The 15,422-nt window shown below is 35.6% G+C and overlaps 1 protein-coding gene across 1 annotated transcript; it reads left to right on the top strand.

Annotated features, from left to right (window-relative positions):
* The first annotated feature begins 9,211 nt into the window (after window positions 1-9,211).
* Window positions 9,212-9,736, top strand: LOC104883940 (uncharacterized). The gene has a single exon (XM_057393047.1). It carries the CDS (start codon window positions 9,212-9,214, stop codon window positions 9,734-9,736), a length of 525 nt encoding a protein of 174 aa, XP_057249030.1.
* The last annotated feature ends 5,686 nt before the right edge of the window (window positions 9,737-15,422 follow it).

Genomic DNA, 15,422 nt, shown 5'->3' with positions numbered 1-15,422 from the left:
GAAACTCGCAAATTGCAGCGCCGGATGAGTGAATTCAGGCGGAAACCGAGGTGATGGTCTCGGTGGTGGGTTGTGCGCCGGCGAGAAACCGGTGGCAGCGACGGAGGTGACCGACACCGTCGGCGTGGGGCTGGGAGTACCAGCTGCAGCAGCGGCGACCAATGAAGAGGTGGCCGGAAATATGTAGTCGCGGGAGAAAAGCGACGTGGAGGCAGCGGAATTGTGTACGGCGGCAGCGTCCATGGTGGCGGGCGGCAGGCCAGAGGAAAGGGAAAAAAATTATTTTTACCTAGGTTGTGATACCATGTACAAGTGTGGAGAATAATTGTGTTAACCTGATTAGGTTAATCCTAACATTCAATATATATAGTGTTTACAATACAGAGCTACAACTAGTAAAAGTCTATTTGATCCTTTACATATAATGTTACTCTAATAGTTCCTAAGGGAAATATCGTAAATTGTGCATTGGAAACATAGATAGGAAATCTCATACTTGTTTTTGTCAATATTTTTAATTATAAGCTAGTTATTAGGCCGGGACTATGTCCCGGGTAAGGAAAATTTTCATTTATTAATATCTATACTAATATTAAAAGGCGTGCGTAAACGAGGAACTGTGCCATGTGGTGCTCTTCCTAAGGAGTTTTAGTTCATGTAATCCATGTACAATAAAAAAATTAGAAATTGCATAGTATAGGTTTTGATCCCATGACCTCAAGTTCATGTACTAAAGTTTTAACCATTAGACCAAGTTTTATTTAGTGTTATCATATCAAAGTACAATATTAATAAATGAAAAGTTTTCTTACCCGGGACATAGCCCGGACCTAATAACTAGTTATACTTTAAATTGAGAACATGGGATCAAAGCATATACTATGCAATTTCAAAAAAAAGTATTATAAATAAATTATACGAACTAAAACTCTTTTAGGAAGAGCATCACGTGGCACCGTTCCTTATTTAGAAACGTCTTTTAATAGATCTATATAGATAGGAGTGTATGACGAGCGCCGTATAAAAGGATCAATGGTATATTTCACCTTTTGAAAATTGTAAAAGAAAAAAATATCCGTCCTCCATCTTCTTTTTCTTTTTACATGATTTGATATATGAGACATATTGGCTCCTTATGGCTCTCCAACTTAGTGCAAATTTTACTAGGTTATGGGGGAAAAAAGCAATTTCTAATAATTGAATAAAGGTTTGTGAAATTGATGATCAGAGTTCATGTTTCTTTTTAACTATCTTAATACATAAAGGTGTTCTACTCATTTTATGATTTTGCTCATTTTTAATTTTTTTTGTTCAATCATTTTATGAAGTTTTTGCTTATATTTAATGGTTCTCGCGATTCTAATCATAGGAGAGTTCTCATTAGAACCCAATCCTATATATACGGTATATCTCCCTCTAATTTAGTCTATCAAATTATCAATACTCCCCCCTAAAAAGAGCAGAAACAAAAAGAAAACAAGGCATGCTATATTTAAGTCATTAAATTAAATAGGGAGAGAGCAGCTTTCTAGCTGTTATACATGCTATTCTTATCTGATCAAGTAAACATATTTAGCTGTTCAATGATAAGTTATTAATAAGGTCAAACTCTTGCTTAAGCTTGTTTAGTCAGAGATTCCAATCAAAGCTGCAAATTTTCAGACATGTTGATCAATTTGATCAATAATATTTTCACATACATATATGATATAGTACTGCCCATATGTGACAAAATAAAAAGCGCTTTTTTAGCCATCTTGCGATGTTGTTAATCACTAATCAATCTTGAGCAAATCATGATCAATTTATTTCAAGATATAAACCATTTAGATATAGGTTAATTCCCAAGCAATGATGAAAATAAAGAAAAAAATGTGAATGTGGAGACAAATTATACACATTCTGCCTCTCCTTATAAACAAATTAAGAATTCCTTGGATGCTTTTTGGGCTTTCGTCTATCCTGTTATGAATTTATGATATATAATAGGAGTTATTTGCTATATGTTTTTAGTAATTTTTTAAGATGCTATTAAGATCTATACATAGGGATGCAACTTGGTCTTAGAGACAAAAACAAAAAGATAGAGATGCCACATAATACAAAATTCTTTTACCATATCTATCATACACCTGAGTGTATATCATGCTCATTTGGAGCTCTCGCTATGCTCATTTGAAGGTTTTATATGAGCAAAAAATAGCCTTCGTTTACCTTGTACATGATACATCCAAGTTCGATGAATGCACTTGAATTCTTTGAATGCCCTAGGTTTTTTATCAAGCAAGCACACTGCACAAGGAGCCAGGACCAACTCTTTTGCATTAGAAGAGACTTCATTGATTCCCACCCAAGTTCAAATATTCGTACTCGGATCCAAACCTTAACTTGTAATTGGTTAGTAATTAAACGACTTATCATCTTAGGTCTCACAAACTCTCTTATCTCAACTTATAAGTACAAAGATCGTTTCTAGGCAAATTAGAAGACTTATTTTCCCTGTTTCAACTTCAAGTAACATCACTAATTTTCATAATTACGATGTTAGGATGTTTATATCAATAATCCAAATTACAATGGATGTCTTTAAAAAAATTAGCAATACGAAACGGATAGACAATATTATTATATATAATAGGGTAACATCCTCGAAACTTAAGTCGTTTTAGTTTTAGAGATAAGATCGGCTAACGTTTACGTTCCAAGTTTGGTTCCACACTAGAGCAAATGAGCATTGATTATTAACAAACACACACCGGTTATACGCTCTTATATTATGCTGTTATAGTATCTCTTGAAGAAAGTTTAAGCTATCATTTCACAAGGTAATTTAGTGAAACTACCAAAATGTATTTCTAGAGTACTATATTTGAAATGTGTATCAATTAAGTAGTTTAAGTTTCAAATTTGACCTTATTTTAGATACTACTCCACCTATAACAAAAAAATTCAAATTTAATTTTAGATATAATTTCTTCAAACTAACCAATAGATTCGCCAAATTTAAGACGATTTTATAGAAAATTATATTGTGTCCATTTTGATGTTTACTCTATTTTGTATCTCATTATATCTATTTGTGCCATCTAATCTTACACCACATTATATACATATATAGTATTAACGTAGTAGTATATTGGTAAATGGTGACAATGCAAATATACCCGCATCAAAGTGAGAGCTTAAGAAACATGGCAAGTGATAATTGCATAGAATTGATAAAAACACAAGTTAAGCGGCAAATCAATCTTTTGTAAAATCAATGTTTTAAAGTTAAAAACACGAGGGCTCGTTCCCCAACCAAACCATGGTGGTACCTCCTTGAAAACTGTGTTTTTTGTTGCTACCAAGTCGGTTTTGCCACATGTCAAGGGTTAAAGTTATTAGTTACCTATCAATTTGCAGGGCCAAGATTATTAATCAACTTCACCTTGGTTGGTCAAGCCCGGCCGGTTATTTAAAATTAAACTAAACGGAATTGAATTTGGAGAAATTGAACCGTAAAGTATAATTGAACTAAACTGAATTAGAATGAATCGAAAACAAGTCCAAAATAATAGGACCTTAGTGTTCCTAGCATTTTTTATGCTAATCTTATATGCGCGTAATGTGTGTGGAAACATGATGAGTAGAATATTAAATTATTGCTAATTACATCTAATAAGGGATTTCTAAATTGTTAATCAGTTTATTGCACTGAATTGAAGATTTTTTAATTTTTCAATGAGAGGGAAGTAAAGGATTATATTGTAACTATTTTATTTTTGTTGCGTTGTTTTTGTTTTTTTAAAAAAATTAATTTGGTAGTTATATCTTATTTTATTTTATTTTTTTTCTTTCTCTGTCCTATTGTCATATATAATAGAGATAGTGGTCGGATCAAAATAAATTGTTTCATAGTATTAGATATAGATTTTGGAACTTATAGTTTGGGATTGAGAAATTATTGACAACACCACAATTATTTTAAATGATCTTTATCCTTGTTTCTATCAATAAAAATGTTCTCCTTCTACGGTTCTATCAACCAAACTGTGATGAAATGAAACTATCTTAAGAATACTGAAATAGTAAGTATCTTTGTTTAACTACCTAGATATCATGAATCCAATAACAAAATTGTTATTCCAAAGAGCCTTGTGGCTATTGGCTATGTGTTAGATTATCATAAATTCCATAATTTTATTAGAGTGATTAAATTGATATATATATATATATATATTAATATATATATATATAATATATATATATAATATATATATAATATATATATATATATAATATATATATATATATATATATATATATATCAATTTAGGAATTACCTGAGATGTCCTCTAAGTTTGGCGTAATTCTCAAAATACTCCTGTCATTTTAGAAATTTCTTAGATATCCTTAAGGTTTGACACATTGCTCAAAATATCCTTATTGTGGATGAAAATTCAAGTGCATTAATTTCCTGATGTATCCTTTAAACTTCAAATTTTAATAAAGATATTTGAGAATTATGTCAAATATCAAGGATACTTCATGAAATTTTCTTTTTTATTTACTAACTGATAAATATTAGCTGTAAAAATCTTTCTAAAACAATCATTCTTGCGCAATTCTAGTTTTTAAAATGTTAATGTTAGGTAAAAAGCTACTTTATCAAATGATACTTTTTCAGATTTACTAGAATTACATCTAAAAATGGCAGGGAGGCCATGGACATTCGATCAAAATCTGGTCATGTTACAGGAAATAGAAGATGACATTCAGCCTTCGGATATTGTCCTGAAACGATGTCCGTTTTGGGTCCGACTGTACAACCTTCCCATGCGCAGTCGATCCGAGAGCCACATTCGAATAATTGGCGGCAGTATTGGAGAAGTATTAGAAGTGGACATGGATGACATTGGCTGGGACAAGTCGGCACGGCTTAGAATTCTTCTTGATGTTACAAAACCTCTTAAACGAGTCCAAAGAATAGCGGTGAAAAGCGGGGGGTCGGTGTTGGTGGAGTTGAAGTATGAACGACTACCCACATTTGCTACTTGTGGGCGTAATCGGTCACATCGAAAGGGACTGTTTATCAAATGTAGCAGAAGAAAAAGAGGTTGAGAAACAATGGGGCTCATGGATTCGGGCCTCGCCAAGAAAAGGGAGACAAAAGATTGAAGAGGAAGCAAAAGAATTTTTGAAGGGGGCTAGGAGTATAACCTTCGAAAGTGCTCGACCAAAGCAACAGGAGCAGCGTATATCTCTTAACAATAGCAGCTTGGTTGCGGCACGGAGTACCTGTGGTGATGGCAATGTGGTACGTGTTCGGGCAGTACATGCAGATGGGGATGGAGGTCAAGTTGAGACCCCATGCACGCAGGTAATACATAGCCCATGTGATAATATTCTCTCTCCTCTTTTTGTTGCTGGTAATGGTGGCACTGCCACTAAGTTTAAAAAAGTCAAATTGAAACAAAAGGTGAAAAAACGTGAGGTTATTGTACCTGGGGACCCACCAAATCTTCTAATTCATGATAATGGGGTGGGAGAAAAAAGGAAAATTTTGGAGGTTATGCATATTGATGGGGTGAGGAACAGTGTGTTTGGTGCTAAGAAGTTGAAAACTAATGATTTTTTAAACAGTGACAGTGATGTTAACATTGTCGAGGCGGAGGTTGGAGACCACCAACCCCGCCCGGTCCAATGAATGTGTTGTGCTGGAACTGTCAGGGAATGGGTAACCCTTGGACAGTTCGTCAAATGAGGAGACTTTGTTCTTCACATACCCCCGATATATTTTTTGTATCGGAAACAAAGTTACTAAAGAGATTGTGGAAAAAACAAAAGATCGTCTTGGTTTTTCTAGTTCAGTTGGTATTTCGAGTATTGGCAGTCAGGAGGTTTGTGTTTGTTCTGGAAGGATGAAAAAGTTTCTCTAACTCTCGTCTCATTTTCCCAAAATCATATGTGTGGTGATGTTGTGGATAAGGGGTATACAGTGGCGATTTGTGGGTGTTTATGGGTGGCCAGAAGAGGAAAATAAGCATAAGACTTGGAATTTGATAAGATCGCTTTGTGATGAATATGATTGGACCCATTATGTTCGGTGGAGATTTCAATGAGATTTTGAGTTACAATGAGAAGGAAGGAGGAGCGAATAGGGAGAGGAGGAGTATGGTTGGCTTCGGCAAGTGTTGGATGAGTGTAGGTTGGGGGAGTTGCGATTTACTGGGCAATGGTATACATGGGAGAGGGCAATAGCCCAGAGACACGCATTAGAGAACGGCTTGATCGGTGGTAGTTAATGAGGAGTGGCGTAATTTACCCTGGAGCTTATGTGGAACATCTGGTTCGATATAGCTCGGACCACGCAGCCATCTTTATGAAGAGTGCAATGAGAGAGGGGCCTAGAAAACCGAGTGGAAGAGGTTTCAAGTTTGAAACGTGTTGGCTTCTTGATGAAGGGTCGAAGAGGTGGTGCGAGGGGCATGGAATGACGCGGATGGGGCGGTGATTCAGGACCGTTTGAGGGCGTAGCAAGGAGTCTTCAAGGGTGGAGAAGGTGGGGTTTGGAGATTTGAAGAAAAAGATAGAGAAAGTGGAGAAACGTCTCCATGAGGCCCAGCAGGAGCCTATAGTGCTGCTTCTTGTGCGAAATGTGCGGAGATTGAATTGAGCTCGATAATTTACACGCAAAAAATGAAGCTTATTGGTACTTAAGATCCAGGGTAGCGGAAGTGAAAGATGGAGATAGGAACACTTCCTATTTCCACCACAAAGCGTCTCAGCGAAAGCAAAGAAACTACATTCAGGGGATTCGTAGTAGTGAGGGTGTGTGGCAAACGGAGGCTGATGATATTGAGGAGGAAGTGGTTGGATATTTCCGAACCATTTTTACGTCGTTACACCCATCCGATGAAAGTATGCAGGAAGTTTTGAAGTTTGTGAGCCCTTCAGTGACGCAGGAATTTAATGATTTTTTGTTGAAGCCTTATACAAAAGAGGAGATTTATTCCGCATTGAGCCAGATGCATCCCTGCAAAGCCCCGGGCCCTGATGGTATGCATGCAATATTTTATCAGAGGTTTTGGCACATTATTGGTGATGAGGTATTTTTATTTGTGAGTAATATTTTACATAACTTTGCTTGCCTGGGAATGTAAACTGTACTAATATTGCTCTCATCCAAAAGTAAAATCTCCTACTGTTGTATCTGATTTAGGCCTATTAGTCTCTGTAATGTTTGTACAAAATAGCTTCGAAGGCTATAGTTATGCGGCTTAAAACTTTTCTCCCTGCTATAGTATCGGAGAACCAGAGTGCCTTTGTTCCAGGGAGAATGATTTCAGACAATTCCCTTATTGCTCTGGAAATTTTTCACTCTATGAAAAAGAGAAATAATAGCAGGAAAGGCTTGATGGCAGTGAAGCTTGACATGAGTAAAGCTTATGACAGGGTTGAATGGGGCTTCCTAGAAAACTTCTGTTGACTATGGGGTTTGATGGCCGTTGGGTTAATTTGGTGATGAGCTGCATTTCATCTGTCACTTACTCTTTCCTGATCAATAGGAGAGTATGTGGTTCTGTATCTCCTTCCAGAGGGCTACGACAGGGTGACCCTCTTTCTCCCTTTCTATTTATTATGGTTGCTGATGCCTTTTCTCAGATGATTCAGCAAAAAGTGAATGCAAAAGAACTTCATGGTGCAAAAGCTAGCCGAAACGGACCGGAAATTTCACACCTTCTATTTGCAGATGACAGTCTTCTCTTTACAAGAGCCACCCGCCAGGAATGCTTGACAATAGTTGATATTCTCAACAAATATGAAGCAGCATCGGGCAGAAAATTAACTATGAAAAGTCGGAGGTTTCTTTTAGTAAAGGTGTAAGCTGTGGGCAAAAGGAAGTGATGATATCTACTCTTCTGATGAGGCAAGTTGACAAGCACCAAAAATATCTTGGCATTCCCACAATTACTGGGAGGTCAAAGAAAATGGTGTTTCGGGAACTCTTAGATAGAATGTGGAAGAAATTGCGGGGTTGGAAGGAAAAATTGTTGTCAAGGGCTGGAAAGGAAGTTTTGATCAAGGCTGTGATACAAGCTCTCCCTACTTATCTGATGGGGGTCTATAAGATCCCAATGGCAATTATAAAAGAGATTCATTCAGCTATGGCGCGATTTTGGTGGGGTGGCAAAGGTGCGGAAAGGAAGATGCATTGGTTAAGTTGGGAAAAGATGTGCAAACCGAAGTGTATGGGGGGCATGGGATTTAAAGATCTTGGGGTGTTCAATGATGCTTTACTTGGCAGGCAAGTTTGGCGACTATTACATTATAAAAACTCCCTTTTGAGCCGGGTAATGAGTGCAAAGTATTATCCCCATGGAGACATATTTCAAGCAAGGTTAGGATACTCAAATAGCTATTCCTGGAGTAGTATATGGAGTGCGAAAAGTTTGGTTAAGGAAGGTTTGATCTGGAAAGTGGGAGATGGACAATCGATAAATCTTTGGCAGGATCCGTGGCTTTGTGATGAGGATGGCCGTTTTGTTTTGAGCAATAGAGTTGAAGGATTGGAGTTGGTGGGAGATTTAATTGATGATGACCGAAAAGAGTGGAAAACGGATGTGATTGAAACTCTTTTTGAGGAACGTGATCAAAAATGCATTCTAGCAATCCCGCTGAGTTCTAGGTGTGTGCAAGATGAATTAACATGGGCCTACTCTAAAGATGGGACCTATTCGGTGAAAACGGCCTATATGCTTGGGAAGGGAGGTAATTTGGATGATGTTCATAAGGCATGGGGTATTTTATGGAGTTTAGAGGTATCCCCAAAAGTTCGCCACTTTCTTTGGAGAGTTTGTACCAATTCACTGCCGGTACGTGCTGTACTTAGGGCCCGCCATCTCGTCGAGCAAGACGAGTGTCCATGGTGTCTGAATGGTGTGGAAACGATTCATCACTCTTTGTTCACATGTGTTCGCTGGAGTCGGTGTGGGGGAACTAGGATGTCAGGCTATGGTTGCTGGTGTGGAGGGTGAGACGATGTGTGAGACGGTGGTGAGATGGAGCGGAGCTAGAGCTAAGATGGTGCAAAGAGGAAGCTTTTTAGCGTGGAATGTCTGGACCGAACGAAATAAGTTGGTGTTTGAAGGCAAGGCAACCGGTGCCTGTCATAGTACAACGTGTGAGTAGCAATGTGATGAGTTCAATTCTTATACTACTCGAATTTATGGAGGTCCGAAAAGGGAGGTTGTGTGAGCTCGACAAATGGTGTACGCCTCCTAGGGGAATGATTAAACTCAACACGGATGCTTACCTCGGGGAAGAAGGATGGATTGGATTGGGTATTGTAGCTCGTGATTGTCAAGGGAAAGTATGCTTTTCGGCTGTGCGTCGTACCAGGGCCTGCTGGCCCGCGGCTATTGCGGAGTGCAAAGCAATTTACATGGCAGCTAGGATGGCTAAGGCTCATGGTCTCGCAAATATTATTATTGAGTCCGATTCTCAGGTGGTGACTAATAGGCTGACAAATGAGACCCTCTATTTTGCAGATTTGGATAACATTCTAGGAGATGTTCTTTCTTTATGTAATGTTTTTGAATCAGTTAAATTTCTTCATGTCAAGAGAGATGGGAATGTTGTTGCCCATCATCTCGCTAGAGTAGTGCCTTTTGGAGTTGAACAATGTTGGGAGAACCATTGTCCTCGTGAAGTGGCTCCGTATGTTTTGATGGACACTTTGTCCTTGGATTAATGCACTACTTTCTTTCCCCCTCAAAAAAAAAAAGAATTACATCTAGAATCTATACAAATATATTAAAAGGTGTTTCTATCAAAGGAACGATGTCACGTGACATTCTACTCAATATTCTAATACACATGTTTATAATCTTATATAAAAATATAGACAATACGTATTTACTAGAATTCGAAAACATAACACTTAAAATAAAATCGGAGAGTTTAAGGATTAATCCACTACATTCAATCCTTATTAATGTTTAAAAGTAAAATGTAATAAAGTCTTATAATTATATGACATCATTAAGACATAGACAAGATTTTAGATACTTTTATTAAGTAATGACAACATTCGCTTTACTCTAATTCCATTAGTTATTTTTATCCCGATTACTTAGAAGTTTTTTTAAAAAAATAATAATTTATCATGCCATAATTTCTATTATTCAATTTTATACTGGACAAAGTATATATTAAGAAATAAAGTCAAGTATGCGACTCATGAATAATAATAATATTTGATAATTACAATTACAATTGACTCGACACATCATTTAGGTTGAGATACTAGTTATCTACTTGAAAAGTTGCCGAACACGCCTTAAAGTTATATACAGTATTATAATGTCTTCCCTGTTTATTCCTTTCAAAAAATATATAGAATATTAAATGTTTATAATGTTAAATGAAAAAAAAAAAGATAATTTTGTAGATCCTAGTAAGATAAAAGCTTATGGTAGTGAAAGAATAAAGGCCATGTTTGGTAAATGACTTTTTCATTGACTTTTGGCTTTTGGCTTTTCAATTTGGTCAAACTGGAAAAAAAAGTGTTTGGTTATTGGCTTTTTGGTTGGCTGAAAAGCTGGTTTTTAAGTCAAAATGAAAAAGAAGTCCGGAACAGCCAACAATCATAATTAATTTTGCCAAACACTTTTGCAGACATTTGGGGTAAACAACCAACTTAAAAAGCCAATACATACAACCAATACTTCCAACCAGTCAAACAAGTCAACTAAACCAGCCAAAAACCAACAACAAACGGCCCGATTGCCAAACAAGCCCAAATCATAATAGATTTGCATGATTATTTAATGAATAAGGAGCGCATGAATTGGTAATTTGAATCCAGAATTTCAAGATTTCCACTGAATAATATTTCATTTATTCTAAATTCTATTAGTAGTGGAAGAAATTGATTTCCCTGGTTGACCAAGTTCTAACAACAATTTGCAACTTCTACTTGCTTTGCATAAAACCTAAACTACCGACGGCAATGGAAGTAAAACTCCTAGAATTTGAGGGCTGATATAAGACTTGAATCAACATGGGCCAACTCTCAGCTACCCCTCTGAACAAGCGAATTATGTTCTTTAGAAGCCACTACGTGATAGAGCTTTGATAGATCAATTTACAGATTGGTATACAATTTCTCAAACTACCACATATTTGAAGAAGGGCCTGGGGCGGGGCAAACATAGCGGGGCCCTATATGCTCTCTTAAAATTAGGCTTTTTATATCTAGTTCATAAAAGATATTAGATTCTCAATTAAAAAAAAATACTCTCAACATATCAAATAATTATAAATAAACAAATATTTAGATATAAATAGAGTAAATTTTATTGGAAAATTGCAAAAAAAAAAAAAAATATAGGAGTATGAGTAGAAATTAATGAGAGTTAGGAGGAGAGAGAATATAGTAGTAGCCATTAATGGGGAATTGAATTGAACCCGCGCCCCTTTGCCCCATCCCTTACTACTTTACCACTGATCCAAATACTTTCCTTTAGTTTTTCTTTCAAACCTTTAATACATATAATAAATTTCGGGGCCCCTCTATTTTTGGGGACCTATTCCATCGCCTATACTGCATGAGCCAAGAACCGCCCCTGAAGGGCTTTCCTACCCAAGTGCATAGGTTAAGAGTACCCACTCGATATTATTGTTAGCTTAAAGTTTTTGGTATTATAAATATAAAAGTTATCGGTTGGTTTTGTAAGAGACCGTCTCCTTTTAATTCAAAATTAAGCTCGATCCAAGCTAAATATTAAGAAGAGAATATGCACCTTTTTTTAATATTGTGACCAATTTAATCTATCTAGGGACTAATTTAATTTATTTCGTGACTACTTTAATCTATTCAAGTAATGATATTCTTTAACCCATTCAGTGACTAGTTTAATTCATTTAGTGACTAGTTTAATCCGTTTCGTAAGACTAACGAGTTATATTTTAAAATTGTCTGTTGTAGTTCGAGAATCAAGAAAACAAAAGAAGGAGAAAAGAAGGGATGACTAGAATAGTGTTAAGTTAGGGTGAAATGGAATGAGCTTGTTAGAAAAACTCAATATTGGATTCATCTAATTTTATGTTAAAATTAGACCGTCTATTCTAATAATTTGTGAAAAGCTATATGATATAAGAAGTTTAATAAAAACTTAAAATTAGTTATACTCACTTATACTTATACTAAACATGTCAATTTTGAAAATTGACAACACAAAACTGAAAACTAATTTTTCTGATTTTCATAAGTATTTTTAGTTTTGGTCTTAAAAAAAAGCTGGAAATTAAAACGATAACCAACAAACCCTAATTTTTTTTAAAAATATACTTCCTAAGTTCTGTTTTAAATGAAATATTGGGTGAAATGACACTATTTATTGATCAATTTTGACTCCAATTTATCTACATTATATAAAGAAAAACATAGTCAAGTGCGACCTTGTTAGATTTGTCTCGATGCATACTATCAAATTATAACTTTTTTATATTTTCTACGTGTGCACAACTAAAGATATTAATGATTAAGAAGCGCGTTGAATTGCATGAAAAAGCAAGCGTTTCATTTAAAACAGAACGGAGGAAGTATATATATTTGTTCAACAAAAGTGGTATGGCACATCGTTAAATAAGTTTTACTTCTCATATTTAAAGATATATTGGACTTAGACATCAATTATGGGAAGTATATCCTCAATTGATCATGTCATATATATTAATTTTGTTAAGCACATATAATATCAAATAGCTAAACCTTTGCATTGGTGTATAGGTTAAAAAACCCTTAAAATTTCCCCTAAAAAAAACCCTTAAAATTAAGAAATCAACATTAATATAAGTGAAATTTTGTTAGATTTTCGTCTCGATACATATTATCAAATTATAACTTTTTAATATTTTTACATATATACAATTAAAAATATCAATAATTAAAACAACGTGTTGGATTACATAAAAAAATCAAACGTTTCATATAAAACAGAAGGGAGAAGGGAGGAAGCATAATTCTTATGGATGACAAACTATAAACCTTAACACGTACCCCTATGAAGACTTGTCGCGGGATAGATTATACTCGGTACTCCAAACAGAGTACTAAGGTCTAAGGCCTTAATAGTAATACTTGTGTGTTGTGTCTCCTATCAGATCAATTGACCCAGTCAGTCCAAAAATTTACTATATGGATTTTGCTAAATTTCAAGTACTATCATAGTATCATATAAGTTTTCTAATTACTAAGGTTTTTGTACTAATATCTTATAGAATATTCTCCATCTTTTTTCTTTTTTCTTTTTTTTTTGAACAAACGGTAATATAAAAACTTAACTTGTTAAGACATAAAGCCTTTTACAATCCATTCTTAATATGTCTTTGCAATAATCCAAGGGGAGGGGGAGATGTCTGATTACATTAAGATTTAAGGGAATTTAGCCCACTCCTAGACCCATGGCATAACACATCTGCAACTTGGTTGTCCTATCGTCTAGCGAACAATAACCTCGTCTCTTGATTCTCCATCTATTTTTCAAAAGCTTGTACTGTTTTAGTTTAATTAATAGTTGACATGAATATGTAAACCTAATGTGGTGTCGTTCTTATGAATTAGAGTTGGTTCATGCGGTGAGTTTTTCCATCTTCCCTATCAAAGTTTAAGGTACAATTTGCTTGGAATGTAATGAGGAAGGGGGGTTAGAGGTGTCTGGTTTGTAATAGGCCTCTGGGTAGAACTCTATGCGAGGGAAGAGGATTCCTATTTACCTAACGAAAAAATTTCGGGGTCATCCCTAAATACTTTTAGAGTATAGGAACATCGAGTTTGCATGCATTTTGAGTTTATTCGATCACTATGGTTCAAAATAATCAGGGTAACCTTCCAAACCCATCTAGATTATGGGACAAAGCATGCACTATAATAACTTTTTTGGGATTGATTTTTGCAATGTATATATCTCTTTAATGATGCAATATAAAAGTTCTTGGTTTAAACCAAAAAGAAAAATGCACACATTACCAATCTTGACAAATTACTAAAAGATTCACATCCTAAATTTCAATGAGGCTATCTATTTTCAATCCAAATTTCAATATTACATGAGGCTCTCTATCTTCAATCTGAATCAAGATAAAGGAAAAGCTAAGGTAATTCTAAGCAACGGATACTTTGATTGTTACCATTGTTAAATACTATATGATTCCTTTCATGAAGCATTCGTGATAAAGAGCGGACCCATCTATCATCAATTCCCCCAAAAAATGGGCACAAAGCAATAAATGAAAGTCTCACCTTCCTTCCTGCATTAGCATTTAGCATTATGGAAGGTCTCATGTTGTGCGGTTTACATTCCACCTGCAGATAGTGTCCTGTTTTAGTAATACATCCAGAACCCATATCACCAAATAAATGGAAAGATAGAGTGACCAAGTTGGTCCGTAGCCTTGATTAGACCTGATTATTAGACAGGGTAGTCCAATGGCTAAAGGATTAGGGTCAAATTTACAGGATTTTTATTAGACAGAGCTTTATTGGATACAGACATGATTGGATAGGGCCAATAAAAAAAATCCAATAATTTTGAAAAATAAAATAAGTTTTGTAAAAACAATTACATATTCGGATTCACATTCATCTAAACTCACTTTTGGCTCTCTTTGTTCCTTGTTTTCCTTGCTCGTTTACTGGCCCGTCCATTATCGACCCGCTATCGGCCACTACCCATTTGGCTCAACCCATTACCACTCTTTTATGAGGCGACCCTCTTATGACTCGATCCGTGCCGACCCGACCCGACCCGCACAATAACAATGTCTACCCTTGATTATGGGTCCTTAACTATATATAACAAACTGGTCATTGGGATCCGTGTCGGGTCATAAACCGACGATGAATTTTTTTAGTTCGGTTCACGCCATATTCAGGTCATATTTTATCTATTATCAACTAGCTTATTGTATTAATCATATTAACTTGTGCATGGCTCAAAATTGGTTCATATACTTGGAACGGGTCAGTATTGCTGGATCTAGTAGCCCTAAACCCTGAACAACCTAGAGTAAAAAGAAAAGGGACAATAACATGCATATTGAAAAAAACCAGGATAACTTACAGGAGCAAGTAGTTGGTAAATTATGGAGCTACCTGTTTAAGGAAGGAAGATTTTGGTTTCGGATTTATTTTGGTCAAGACGTTTACACATCTACCTCAAACCGTTCTATCATTATAAACAAATTGCATGTGTCAACAACAAAAATGACCAGAAATGGAGATTATAGGAGTAAAAGACATATCTATTTCAAGAAAGACAAGATTTTCAAGAAAATCCTTTGTACTAATCTTAATTGGTTATCTCAACCCCACCAAATAATTACTCACTCGCTGTTAATGCTCTTGATCGCCTGTTTACAAAGAACATTTAGGT

The sequence above is a fragment of the Beta vulgaris genome, chromosome 2 (assembly GCF_026745355.1).
Source record: "Beta vulgaris subsp. vulgaris cultivar EL10 chromosome 2, EL10.2, whole genome shotgun sequence".
Classification (NCBI taxonomy): domain Eukaryota; kingdom Viridiplantae; phylum Streptophyta; class Magnoliopsida; order Caryophyllales; family Amaranthaceae; genus Beta; species Beta vulgaris.
This window is presented reverse-complemented; position numbering and strand designations above follow the sequence as displayed.

Coding starts and splice junctions, on each gene's coding strand:
- LOC104883940 (XM_057393047.1), top strand. CDS start 9,212: ATGGAGGTCCGAAAAGGGAGGTTGTGTGAGCTCGACAAATGGTGTACG.